General features: G+C 41.2%; 1 protein-coding gene across 2 annotated transcripts in view; it reads left to right on the top strand.

Annotated features, from left to right (window-relative positions):
• Positions 1 to 2,914: 2,914 nt before the first annotated feature.
• Positions 2,915 to 14,222, top strand: part of nek6 (NIMA-related kinase 6) — a 31,404-nt gene continuing 20,096 nt past the window's right edge. For both annotated transcript variants that reach the window (XM_039780834.1, XM_039780833.1), the window contains exons 1-2: positions 2,915 to 3,013; positions 11,432 to 11,530. In XM_039780834.1, coding sequence (XP_039636768.1) covers positions 11,453 to 11,530 — 78 coding nt within the window. In that variant the 5' untranslated portion in view covers positions 2,915 to 3,013; positions 11,432 to 11,452. The remainder of the gene's footprint in view (positions 3,014 to 11,431; positions 11,531 to 14,222) is intronic.

Here is a 14,222-nt window from a genome sequence, read left to right as displayed (position 1 = left end):
TTCAATTCAATTCAATTCAATTTTATTTATAGTATCAAATCATAACATAAGTTATCTTGAGACACTTTACAGATAGAGTAGGTCTAGACCACACTCTATAATTTACAAAGCCCCAACAATTCCAACAATTCCAGTAATTCCCTCAAGAGCAAGCAGTGTGACAGTGGCGAGGAAAAACTCCCTCTTGGGAAGAAACCTCGGACAGACCCAGGCTCTTGGTAGGCGGTGTCTGACGAGCCGGTTGGGGGTGTGATGAACAATGGAGATAGTAGTCACATTAATAATGGAACAGTGACTGGATGTAGCGGGAAGCTGCAGGGTTCAGCAGGACGCAGCATGACATTGCAGGGCACCGCTGAGCTCAGCAGGGAGTGCAGCAGGACCACGGCGACAGCTGCAACCAGGGTCTTGGTGCCAACGTTCTCCAAGGAAATACGCTGGGGGAAAAAAAAAGCATAAGGACTCCGGGGAGTAAACTCCCCAGAAGCTAGGATTAGTAACAAGCATTTCTGGGACGGGCTGCACACAAATAGTAATAGTAATAGTAACAGTAATAGAAACAGTAATAGAAAGGGAGAGGAGAGAGCAGCTCAGTGTGTCAAAGGAAGGAAGTCCCCCGGCAGTCTAGGACTATAACAGCGTAACTATAACAGGTAACTAAGAGAGACAGGTCATAAGGAGAGATTTTAAGAGTAACCTGTGGTTAGCTGCATTTTCGGAGTTAAACTCCACAAGCGCTTGCAGGCTTAACAACCTCGCCTTGTCTTATTAGTGCGTGTTGTCTTATTAGTGCGTGTTGTCTTATTAGTGCGTGTTGTCTTATTAGTGCGTGTTGTCTTATTTGCACATGTTGTCTTATTTGTGCGTGTTGTCTTATTAGTGCGTGTTGTCTTATTAGTGCGTGTTGTCTTATTAGTGCGTGTTGTCTTATTAGTGCGTGTTGTCTTATTAGTGCGTGTTGTCTTATTAGTGCGTGTTGTCTTATTTGCACGTGTTGTCTTATTAGTGCGTGTTGTCTTATTTGTGCGTGTTGTCTTATTAGTGCGTGTTGTCTTATTAGTGCGTGTTGTCTTATTAGTGCGTGTTGTCTTATTTGCACGTGTTGTCTTATTTGTGCGTGTTGTCTTATTAGTGCGTGTTGTCTTATTAGTGCGTGTTGTCTTATTAGTGCGTGTTGTCTTATTTGCAGGTGTTGTCTTATTAGTGCGTGTTGTCTTATTAGTGCGTGTTGTCTTATTAGTGCGTGTTGTCTTATTAGTGCGTGTTGTCTTATTAGTGCGTGTTGTCTTATTTGCAGGTGTTGTCTTATTAGTGCGTGTTGTCTTATTAGTGTGTGTTGTCTTATTAGTGCGTGTTGTCTTATTAGTGCGTGTTGTCTTATTTGCAGGTGTTGTCTTATTATGTGTGTTGTCTTATTAGTGCGTGTTGTCTTATTTGCAGGTGTTGTCTTATTAGTGCGTGTTGTCTTATTAGTGCGTGTTGTCTTATTAGTGCGTGTTGTCTTATTAGTGCGTGTTGTCTTATTAGTGCGTGTTGTCTTATTTGCAGGTGTTGTCTTATTAGTGCGTGTTGTCTTATTTGCAGGTGTTGTCTTATTAGTGCGTGTTGTCTTATTTGCGCGTGTTGTCTTATTTGTGCGTGTTGTCTTATTAGTGCGTGTTGTCTTATTAGTGCGTGTTGTCTTATTAGTGCGCGTGTTGTCTTATTTGCAGGTGTTGTCTTATTAGTGCGTGTTGTCTTATTAGTGCGTGTTGTCTTATTAGTGCGTGTTGTCTTATTAGTGCGTGTTGTCTTATTAGTGCGTGTTGTCTTATTTGCAGGTGTTGTCTTATTAGTGCGGGTTGTCTTATTAGTGCGTGTTGTCTTATTAGTGCGGGTTGTCTTATTAGTGCGTGTTGTCTTATTAGTGCGGGTTGTCTTATTAGTGCGTGTTGTCTTATTAGTGCGTGTTGTCTTATTAGTGCGTGTTGTCTTATTAGTGCGTGTTGTCTTATTTGCACGTGTTGTCTTATTTGTGCGTGTTGTCTTATTAGTGCGTGTTGTCTTATTTGCAGGTGTTGTCTTATTAGTGCGTGTTGTCTTATTAGTGCGTGTTGTCTTATTAGTGCGTGTTGTCTTATTAGTGCGTGTTGTCTTATTAGTGCGTGTTGTCTTATTAGTGCGTGTTGTCTTATTTGCACGTGTTGTCTTATTTGCACGTGTTGTCTTATTTGCACGTGTTGTCTTATTGTTGCGTGCTGTGGCCTCTCAGGGCCACCGTACAAGAGTGTCCTGTGAGATCAGACTCAGACTTAAACACTAATACTGAAGCGTCTCTTCTACTTTCTGTCAGGAAACGATGGCCCCATCGCAGTGCAAGAGGCTGAGTGTAGAGAGAGGGAACTATGATGTTTCACCTACTTTTTAACAAACACTTGTCACAACCTGACCACCACTTTGAAGTATCCTTAGAACCACAGACAGAGATACAGAACGTCTATACCTGCTGGGTGATTACAGCAGCGCCATGTGTGAGCTGCTGGGACATGGACAGGACGTCCAACCAAATAAAACCAGTAAATGAAGACTGAAGACAATGTTAATCATCTGTCAATCAGACACACCTATCACTTATTGCTATTCATATTTTTAACTGTACTGTCCACACTTTTTCATATGTCATATGTAGACTATACATTTTTTCATATAATTACAATGTTACACAGCTCTGTTTACTTTCTAGATCTTTACTTATTGTTTTATTTCACACTTGCTTTGCAATGTAGGCTACAGTCTGTTTCCCAAGGTAAGCTCTGAGAGAGAGACACACAGACAGACAGAGAGAGAGAGAGAGAGAGAGACAGAGAGACACAAAGACAGACAGAGAGAGAGAGAGAGGGGGTTTGTGATGTGTGTGTGTGTGTGTGTGTGTGTGTGTGTGTGTCTGTGGGGGAGTTGCACAACAGCAGCAGGAGGGACCAGTCCTGTGTGAAGGGTTTGCAGTGAGCAGCAGGACAGAACTGACTCCTCTAAGGTAAGAAGACACGTTTCTAAGCCGTGTATGCTCGAGCTACCTGTTGCCATGTACTGCGTGCTTGTGTTGGGCCACGGTAACGTTAAAGTCTCTTTACTCAGTTCGAAAAGCTGCAAAAGCTACTTAGCACACAAAGCTAGCGAGCACGTTAGCATACGGCTGTGAGGACCGTATGGAAACGATGCTTCCCGCTGTGGACGTTGATTGGTTCCTGCTGTCTGTGTGGGGCTCGTGCTGTGTCAGGGCAGGACGCAGCACTCACACACCATTCTGACTGCAAAGCATTGTTTGAGACTGAATTTCCCCTCCATGTTCCCCGCTCACATTATTAACATATTTTCATAAACATGTGGCCACTGCCAAGTCAGTGTAAAGCTGTCTGCCTGTCAGCCTGCTGAATGAAGGCATGCTGGTGTAGCCTAATCCAGATAGGCTACTGAGTGACTCACATTTAGTTCCTCTCTGGAGGCTTCTCTTTCGTAACAGGAAACCATTGCAAGACATTCATAAATTCTGCAGGTTAGTTTCTCAAAATGGCGTTTAAAAGAAGAAGTTTTTAATAAAACAAATTTGTAACGGCATTACCATTCAATTACTGCAACTTAGTTACCTTTTTCTTAACCTTTGAAGTTGGTTGATACCCTATTAAATACAGCTTCTGGCGTGAAATGTGATTAAATACAATGTGAAACAACATTTAGAGACACCAATGTTACACAGACACACACGGATACAGCTCTATGTTTCTACAGGCATTAGGTGAACTATATAGCAGCAACATGGGGGGGTTATGAGGATGCCTGGGCATCCAAGGTCAAATATGTGGCTAAAATTAGTCACGTGTCAGCTGTGACAGGGAGCCGTGTCCTGTAGGACTGGAGGACTGCTTTGTGTCCATCCAGCAGGAAGACATGTCTTCACACGTCCCCTCTGTCCTTTGGAATATTTGAGGTTTGGAAGAAGTTTCTCCAAAGTTTAAAAAAGCTGAATGCTGGGTTATTTGGCAGCATGGTAGTAAATAGAAATTATGATTTGATGAAAGGAATATGTACATTAAGTCAACTGTCACATTTGAACACTACATGTTGCAGTTATGTAAGAGAAAACTAGTTAGCAGGCAAGCACAGAATAAAAACAGGTAAAAGTAATAGTAGAAATAACTAGCTAAAAGTAATGGCTAAACAACTCAAATGATTAGTAATAGGTACTGTATAAACGGTTGAAATAGTTAGCTAAAAGTCATTTTAACAGATAAATGGTCAAATATTCAGCTTTGTAGTTATTTATGAGTCCTCACTAAAATAATGATAATGCAGTTTAAAAATAATAGTTTGTTTTATTGTCTCAACAGAACAGAGGAACATCAAAATATATTAAAGTTCTGATAAATAAAACGTATAAATACAAACTTCAGATATGAAACTTAAAGTCCTTTGAACAAAAAGACAATAACAACAAAAAAATCAAAGAGTGTTGCCAACAGGGTCGTTGTAGAGCGCCCTCTGGGGGACAGACTATGCGACGCCAACACTCAGAACACGGTTGAAGGGGGTTTTCATCTGTTTTTTTTTTATATATATATTTTATTTGTCATTATAAATGATTCTGATGAATGAATATTTAAAAAAAAAAAATAATAATTATTATTTTTTTTTTTATCAGCCATTATAAATGCAGATACCAATAGTTTGGAAAATGCCAAATATCGGCCAATAATATCAGCCCGCCGATATATCGGTCGGGCTCTAAATGAAACATTTGGAACATAGATTTTCTTATTAATGTTTATTATGTTTGTTTGTTTGTTTGTGTATGTATGCACCATTCACGAGGCACTTCCACATAGCTGTATGTGGCAATAAACTCTTTTCTGATTCTGATATTGTGTTAAAACACAACTATAGGCCTATAATGTTGGTTAGGTTAGTAAAGCTGCCTGCACATATGCCACTTCATTTGTATAAATCCCCCAGAGGTAGAAAGTCTGATAAATGTCCTCAAGTGATGTCACTCGAGGCAGCGTTGGTTGAAGACTACAAGTTTGAAAAGTAGAAACATCTGGAGGGGTGGAGTTAGAAATAAGTCTATCAGTCCTTACAGAAAAACGCAGAGTTTTTTTGTGATTGTTGTGGGCAAAAATTGCGGGAACTTGCAAAAACTGCGTTTTGATGAAAAAGAGAAGAAAAAGTGATTCCCCCAACACCCTGCTGTTTTTAAACTTAATTTCCAAAAATAGTTTACAGATATTCAGTCAAATAAAGTAAACAAAGATACAAAAATATATACAAATAATATAATATTAAAGTAAAAATAAAAGTAATAGTCTAAACAGAGGGAAATAAAAGATACAAAAAAGACAGACTTTCAAAAATCGTTAATAATATAGACAGCAGGAGCACTTAAATCTGAGTAGACATCAGATATTACGATAGGTTTCTTATTGGATACCAACTTAAGAGACTCAAAGTACATGTCAAATTCAACCTCCAACACCTGCTTTACGATGATGTTTACGTGACTTCATAACGTTCCCATGGCAACAGGGGAAAATGGCTGCTCTTGTGTGAAGTAAACGCCAAATTTTTTCAACTTTCTGCTAAGATATATGTGACTTTTTTGAAACAAAAATGCGGGGATTATGAAATCATGCAAGCATATTTTGCACGGAAATCGGCAATTTATGCGGCGAAAGTGCGGCATATTTGAAAAAATGCGGCCCACGCATGAATATGCGGACTTTGGCTGATTATGCATTGAATTATGCAATCGCATAATCGCGTTTTTCTGGAAGGACTGGTCTATAGCCTTCTGCTCTGCAGGCATTCATGGAATAAAAAAGATGACATCTCTGGTTCTGCTGCATCAATTTCCATCCTTGTGTTAAGAGAGGGAAAATAGCTCTGTTGCACAAATTTGTATTCATTTAGGCACCAGGTGGTGATTCAGATTGTCTGTTTTGGAAAGTTACAATTATTAGATGCAACACTCCCATTTGGGATGTCAGAAAGGTGTGTGGGGGTTGGGGGGAGGCTGCAGAAGCTGCTAGTCCAACACTTTGTTTGAAGCATGCTGGCCCATCAGGTTTTGGAGGTTTGACGACTTGTCACTGTTCTTTGTTTGGCCAGTGAGTATGGCAGTGTATGCAGCTGACATCATGAGATGTCCTCAGGAAATGTCAAGTATTCATTTACTGAGAAGAATGACATCATTCTGTTGAAATAGCTGCTGAGAGGAGAAATGATACGTTGAGGTGTGTGCAACGTGTGGAAGAGCCGGTTTAATCAATCAGTGGGTTTACCTGCATTTTAAAAACCAGATTATATTTTTAGGTTTTTGAACAGGTTTTTAATACCCCAGTTTTCCCTTTACACTATTAACACCTACCCTGGTTAAAATCGGAGTTCTCATCCTTACGTTAACTGACTTAGATAACTCCTTTAGTAACCGGGCAATATTAATATTCGTGCATGTCTACACCTTAAGCAGGTAAGCTCAGGTTACACATCTACACATCTGTAGGTTATGTCTGCCCCTCCCCACTCCGCTGCTGTGGTTTTTGACCCGGGAACTCTTTGCATCGGCTGATAGTTTTCCAGTAAAATGTGCTTAAAGTTCCTTTGACTCACTTGAAGTTTGTTTGTGGTGTTATCTCTCTAACTGCAGTGGACTCATGACTAACCACCCACTGCAGGAGGCTGAAGTATATCCCAGCATGCTTTGGGCAGGAGGCAGTGTACACCAGTCAATCCCAGTGTTATGTGTATGTTAAGTGTACGCAACATATTCATACTCACAGTCACACCGAGGGGCATCTAAGAGTTTAGAAAAGTAGACCTTGTTTTTTGGTCTGACCCATTGTAATGGACCTCCCTGCTACTATTTCTGTGGACATTTCTGAGAGGCTCAGAGCAGTTTTCCTTGTGACAGGAAGAGGAAACAGCTGCGAGGGTTCATGTAGACATAATGTCTGAAATGAGGGGCGCTAGCGCAGGGTGAACTGAAAGCACTCTTTAGGGTCTGGCTTCAGTCATTATTTCTTTCCTGGTATTATTCTGGATTTCGAAAGAAAAAATGCTGAAAAACCAATTTAAAAACCTCCCCAAATAAAACACAAGACTACATGGCTGGACACAGTATGGTCAATGTCATTCATTGTGGCTGAACTGTTAGAGGGATAGTCAGCGGTGTGTAGAACATGAACTCCTGGATATTAAATGTTCATGTGTAGTGGTCCCAGTCAGGGCTGGGACAAAAAATTGGCCCTGGCATTTTTGGCCCAGGCAGCCCACACCCACCGTGATTGGTCAGACACATTCCCTGCAGACAGTCCTCTTAAAATCTGCGTGCATTCTATTATATGAGTTGCCTAGTGTTCAACGTTCATGTGATAGTTTTGGAACCTTCGAGAGGGTCTCAAGACTTATCTGTTGATCTTACACTTAAATAATTCATTCATTCTTAGAGTTATGATTTGTATATTTATGGTATTTTTATTATTTGTTATTATTGATATTGTATTGCCATTATTGTTATTACTATTTTGCTTAATATTGGCTTAGCAACTTTAAAAACTGTTTGTTAATTTTAACTATTGTAAGATTCATATTTTGTCGCTTTGGACACAAGTGTCTACACTATAAATACTAAATAGTGCTAAATACTATAACCCTTCACACACACACACACACACACACACACACACACACACACACACACACACACACACACACACACACACTTCCTGAGAGTCCCTGTTGATTTGCCTACTCCTTACCACATCGTCATCTACTCTCTCTTCCATCTTTTCCTCACTCGCTCCCATGGCCCTGTCATGGTCACTCGGCTTCTTCCCTGTCATGAAGCTGTTTCTTCTTCTCTGTATAGCCAGCCACCTCTCCTCCTCCTCGGCTTCAGGTAATGCTGATGTTGAAGCAGCTACTGCAGCCCCAAACATGTCCGAAAATTTGGCACATTTTGAGGAATCCGCCTGTAGATTCTTAATCTTTTTCTCCTGTAATCTCTCTGCACCTCCCTTGCCCTTTGGTGGTCGTTTGTCCATTTTAACGTGAATGCTAAACTTCCAGCATAACTACAGCTCGTGTCTCAGGGCCGGGAGGCGTGGCCATGGTGGGATTCGTAAATTTGCGGCCCGGAGTGGCGAAGGGGGTTCCTGGATTTGATTGGGTCAGGCCAGTGCCAATAAATAAAATTAACCAATGGGCCGCTGTGAGTTCTTTATGGGCCGGCCCGGCCAAAAATAAAAAAAAAAGGTCTATTTATATCGTCGAATCGGCCCAAAAGTGCGTCGGCCCACCGGGAAAATGCCCGGTATGCCAGATGTCCAGCCTTGGTCCCAGGAATATATTGTTGTGTACTGAAGCAGCACATCACATGACATTCTTAAGATACGTTTGAGGACTACTTTGATTTGATGAATTCATGCAATTTTTTTAACAACTTGTTCTAGATTACTAATTCAAAGTGTTATTGTGTAATTATTGTTACGTTGCTCCCCATGCCATTTATGAACCAAAGCCTCAGATTCAATTGAATTCAGTTTTATTTATAGGGCCCTATTTTAACGATCTGAAATGCAAGTATCAAACGTGAAACGGAAGTAGCTTTGTGGGCGGATCTCGGGCGCTGTTGCTATGATACCGGCGGGATAAATGACTCTTGCGCCCGACGCAAATCTAAAATGGGTTGGTCTGAAGTAGTTAGGTGTGGTTTGGGCGTAACGTGCAATAAACCAATCAGAGCTTCATCTCACATTCCCTTTAAGAGCAGGGCGCTTGTTCCATGGTGGATTGCTATTATGACGGCGGATTAGCCTGGCGCACGCCAGCGGGAGCTGTCCAGGATGCGGAAAAGTAATAAATGCCGTCTTGGCCGGGTGGCGATGTTGCTGCGGCCTCTCCGGCGCATCTCCTCAAGTCTGGAGAGGATTGCTGCAGCCATGGAGCGTGGGCCTCCAAACGCACCACCTGCTCCTGTTGTGCCCCTTCCTCCTCCCCCCACTCCATCTCCGTCCACCCGCTCCATCAGGAGCGCATCACGCATTACTCCCGGACCCGATCCCGCCGGAGTGTCCAATCCCGCCGTAGTTCAACATCACGTCTCCTTAAGTCCTCTAATATTTCCTCATTTATGTCATCAACACATCCATGATTCATGGAAATGTGTAAAACACAACAAGCCACAAAGAATGCTGGGACTTTTTGAGGACTGTATTGTAAAGTGCCTCCTGATCTATCCAAACACCTGAAGCGCATTTTCAGTAATATTTTTCTTTGTAATTATGTATGGTTTGCGTCCTTGTAGATGAGGGAGGCAAAGTGTATGCGCGTTGTGCACACGCTACATTATGGCCAAGCATGCGCCCCTAAAATAGCATCTGAATAACGCGCCACTGACTTTAGACCAGGTTTTTCCCGGTCAGTGGTGGAATTGTTTTCTGAAACTGCAAAATAGCACAAAGTAACGTTAGCGCCGGAACACGCCTCCTCTTTCCGCCGAACCGCCCCCGGGAGCGCAAATACATTCCCTAATTTACCGCCGTGAGTCTGTGGAGGGAAAAGTCCGCTGTGCGTCGGGTGCAAAATAGGAATGATACATGCGTCGGTGTACAAAGGCAGTTGCGCTGAGTGCAAGATAGGGCCCATAGTGTCAAATCCTAACAGAAGTTATCTCAGGACACTTTACAGATTACAGAGTACGTCTAGGCCACATTATAATTAACAGAGACCCAACCATTCCCACAAGAGCAAGTAGGGGTCTGTGATAATGACGATATATTTTTTCTGTTCATTAAACATGTGGGCCTACAATTACTGTAGATTATGATTGACCAAACACAATTTAAACATGGTCTCACAGGCTTTTTTTCACATCACTTTTTATTTGCCTATATTAATAACATATGTATTAATAATAAAAAATTATGTATTGAAGCAATTCAAAATATGCTAGTGCACTTTTTATAAATTTGAATTCCGGAAAAAGTGGCTGGTAAAAAATATAAGTGGCTGGTAAAATTGGGCATCCACCAGCCACTGTGGCATTTTAATAATTTCCCACCCTGAATATTACAGTTAGTGGAAGAAATCAAAGATAACATTGAATCTCCCACTCAGCTTTCACATTCCATTCCAGCAGTTGTTAAACTCCTCGCTACTTTACACATATTGGCATCAGGATCATTTCAAACAGTCCTAGCATCAGCAGTGGGAATATGGCAGTCTGCACTCAGCCATATCATAGCACCAGGACTTAACGTGCTAAAAAGCAATCATGGGTCTTGATAACACACCAAAACGGCATACGAATTGGCATGTCATACATACGCCACTTTATGAGATCAGTCTGGATAACGCTACATTCGCAAATGTACGTACATCTGGCCCTGAATTTCAATTCAATTTCATTTATACTATCAAATCATAACAAGAGTTATCTTGAGACACTTTACAGATGGAGTAGGTCTAGACCACACTCTATAATTTACAAAAACCCAACAATTCCCCCAAGAGCAAGCATTTAGTGAGATAGTGGCGAGGGAAAACTCCGTTTTAGGGAGAAACCTGGCACAGACCCAGGCTGTTGGTAGGAGGTGTCTGACGGTGCTGGTTGGGGGTGTGATGAACAGTGGCAATTATAGTCACAATATAGATAATGGAACTATGAATAGAAATTGAGAATTCAGAAAGAAATCTGAGTCAGACAGGTATATGCTGAGAGATTTCCTGGCCTTGAAAGCCAACAGCAGCACAGTCCTTATTAAGAGCAGCCTGCCATGTGTATGCAGCTCAGATCTGTCCCTGCGCTGTAACCTTATCATGGCAGTAGGTATTGCTAACATTTTAATGCTTAGTAGAGCTGAGGTGAGCGCAAGTTAGCACATGTTCACTCAGCTAAATACTTAAAGCTGACTCAGCAGAGATTAGGGTTGGGGGCACTAATGCTTGTAATGTTTGGTTTCGGGAAAGGGAGCAAGTGTCAACTTGCCCTATCTTAGACATTTTCAAAACAAGTTAACACTTCAGAACTTGGCAAAAGTAACTCCAGAGAATAAGTTAATAAGGAGGCTTTTCTTTAGAAAATGTGAGTGCTACAGAGCAAATTTCCAACTGTTAATCCTTTAGTGGTTAGGGTTAGGTGGGGTAGTGGGTCTTTATGGGTTAGGTTTGTGATAAAACGTAGCGTCCAAAATGAGCACTACGAGAGGCACAGGCACAAGGGGACCATTAATGTGGAAAACAACTCAACACACTTCTTAAAAAACCTGATTCAGTTATTTAAAAAGGCATACACATGTTAAGGTTAGGTTAAAACTGTAATTCAGCCAGTTTAACTCATGTGGGCCACACTCAGCCTAAACTTCGTGTGTCAATAAAAGCTGATTTCTCTTGTGTGTTACAGGAGGGTGGGTGGGATGCTACAATGGAGGCTCAGAACATCAAGCAGCCCGCCTTGGACAACCACAACAATCTGTACAAAACCCCTGGTCAGGAGGAACAGGTACGGCTTTAAGCAGTGTATTATTAGCTCTGTTCACAGTGCTGATGATGGAGAAAAGCTAAATGTTGTTTGGGTTAGGGTTCCATAAGATGGAGGTCAACACAATCCCCCCCTCCCTGTCCTTTAAACTCTGACAATCCAACTGTATGGCTCACACACACACACACACACACACACACACTTCCCTAGGTTTGATAAAAGCTGAAGGAACAAGCTAACACGTTAGCATGCTCTGTGCTGAATGATGGTGTGATCGGTCATTACTGTGATCATACACACTGGGGAAATAGACAGCAGCAAACACGAGACTTAAAAGCAATAGTTTTACATTTTGGGAAATGTGCTGCTTGCCTTTCTTGCTGAGAGTTAGATTGACACCGCTCTCATATCTGTACGGCAAATGTAAAGCTACACCAGAAGCATGCTATCTTAGTATAATAAACGCGGGGGTTTGTTAGGGCAAACGTTTTAAGCTTAAAATATCAAATTTATAAAAAACTGATAAAATATAAATATAGGGGTAAAAAGGGCCGACAACACCACCTAGGTTTTGTTGAGGCCTAGGACCTCTTTAAAACTACAACAAGTAAGACTAAAAACAGGTTCTTTGTTCCAGGGGAGAGCAGTAAAAAACGGTGTATTTTAAAACAATGAATAAAACAAGTTTAAGAAACCAATTTATTTTAACAAGAATAAAATAAAATGTACTAAAAAAAAAAAAAAAAATTAAAAAAACTAAAAACAAAAAAATCGACTAAGACAGTCCAAACAGAATGAGAGTCTTGACTTTTCAAAGTCCACAGGGTTCTGCTGACAACCAGTTTCCTCTCCTTATGCGGCCCTCCTCAGGTATAACCTGCAACAGAAAACACTCCACGCTACACCGGTCACAAAACGGGACTTACGCAGAGAGTTCCACACTCTCCCACTTTCTCCGCTAGCGGTCAGTGTTTGGGTTCCTTCCCTGTAGCTTCAGGCCGCTCTAAGGTGGTTTCCCTTTGTGTCTTTGTCTGATTTCCCATCTGCTTCGCCGCTCGTTCCGAGTGTTCTGTCGTATCTCCACGTCTTCCTGGATGTCTCTCAGGCCTTCCTCATGTTCACCAAGGCCTCTGCTTGTCCCATGTGCCTCTCCTCTTTTTTTCTAAGGTCCTGCCCTTTTATATTAGGGCCAATAAACCCCCTCTCACCCCCAGGTGAAAGTCATTTGCCTGATTAGGCATGCTAAAAATGTTCAGTGGCGGAAGTGACCGACATTGCAAACACTCACATTTCAGAATAAAAGCATGCAATAAAAAGATAAAAATCACAGCAAACAATAAAAACACAGCAATCCAATAAAAGCATGCTCAAATAAAAACGTCCACTTCCGCCCCGTGACATCAGCTTAGCATGAAGACTGGAAATCTACCTAGCAGCACCTCTAATGGCCCTGACACACCAACCCGACGGCTGACCGTTGGCAGAAAAGTCAGTCGGACTGATCAGTCGGCTCCCCGAGGTCCATAAAGTGTCTTGGAACACACCGAAGAGACGCCGACTTGAGCGTACATTCTGCACATGCGCGAGACGTAATACAAAAAATGAAAACCGGAAATGACAACGCGTCACGTGGGTCTGGCTTCTCCAGCCAATAGTAATGGCGGCTTGTTCGAAATCGGTTTTGTATTTTACGAAAATAGTTCACTGAAACGTGTTTCTGAAAACATTTTAAGAGAGAAATAGGCCGTGCAGTTGCATTTTGAGAGGCGTTTGTCACTCATCCTGCTCGTTATTTCCGGGTTAGCTGGGTCGGAGGGGGATTTTGGGGATTTGTAGTTTTTGCTGGGTACTTTAAGAGCGTTAGAATGATGCATACACACATACTAGTGTGGTTTTACTCATTCTCCAATACATGTCTTATGTTTGTTTCTTACGTGGACTGTGGAGCCCAGGAAGTCTCGCCCACAGCTAATGGCCATCCTATAATAAACTAAACATTTAATCCTAATCTTTACAAAATGTGTAGTAAAAAGATGAGACAATAACATTTCAAACTATTCATTTAATGTTATAAATTTTTTCTGTCTGTAGGCCTATCAGCTTAAAGTTTGGACATCTGGACAATGCAAAATGTTCCCCATTATTTTCCAAAAAACACCCAGACATTGAGACATTGATGTCTACTCAGTGATGAACTAATATTGTTAAGAATTTAACCCTCGTGCCCTCCTTAAAAAAACGTACTCTTGACACCTTCAAGGCAAAAATGTCCACGCACACAAAAACTGTTATTAAATCATCATATATCAATATTTTTTTCTGCTTTTTTTTCATAAATCACTTAAACAACTTGTAACCTAATCAAAACTACCAAACATTCAATCATTTTCAGGATTTTAACCCTTTAAATGCCAGTTTATGTATTTGAAGTATTTCATTTTTTATTACAAAAAACACAAAAAATGATTTTTTTTCCATATAATGAATAATATCTAGATTTGGCTTTGGTGGTGATTAGAGGCTTGGATATGTCAAAGATAAGCAACAAAATTAATTTGATTGCATTAGTATTTTTTACATAGTTCCAGATACTCCCTTTCGACACCTTCGAGGCAAAAATGTACATGTCCAAAAAACTGTTATTAAATCATCATATAGCAATATTTTTTTTCTGCTTTTTTTTCATAAATCACTTAACCCTCATGCCCTCTTC

This window comes from Perca fluviatilis, chromosome 17, assembly GCF_010015445.1.
Source record: "Perca fluviatilis chromosome 17, GENO_Pfluv_1.0, whole genome shotgun sequence".
Classification (NCBI taxonomy): domain Eukaryota; kingdom Metazoa; phylum Chordata; class Actinopteri; order Perciformes; family Percidae; genus Perca; species Perca fluviatilis.
Note: the sequence above shows the minus strand (reverse complement) of the source record. Positions and strands in the feature narration are given on the sequence as shown.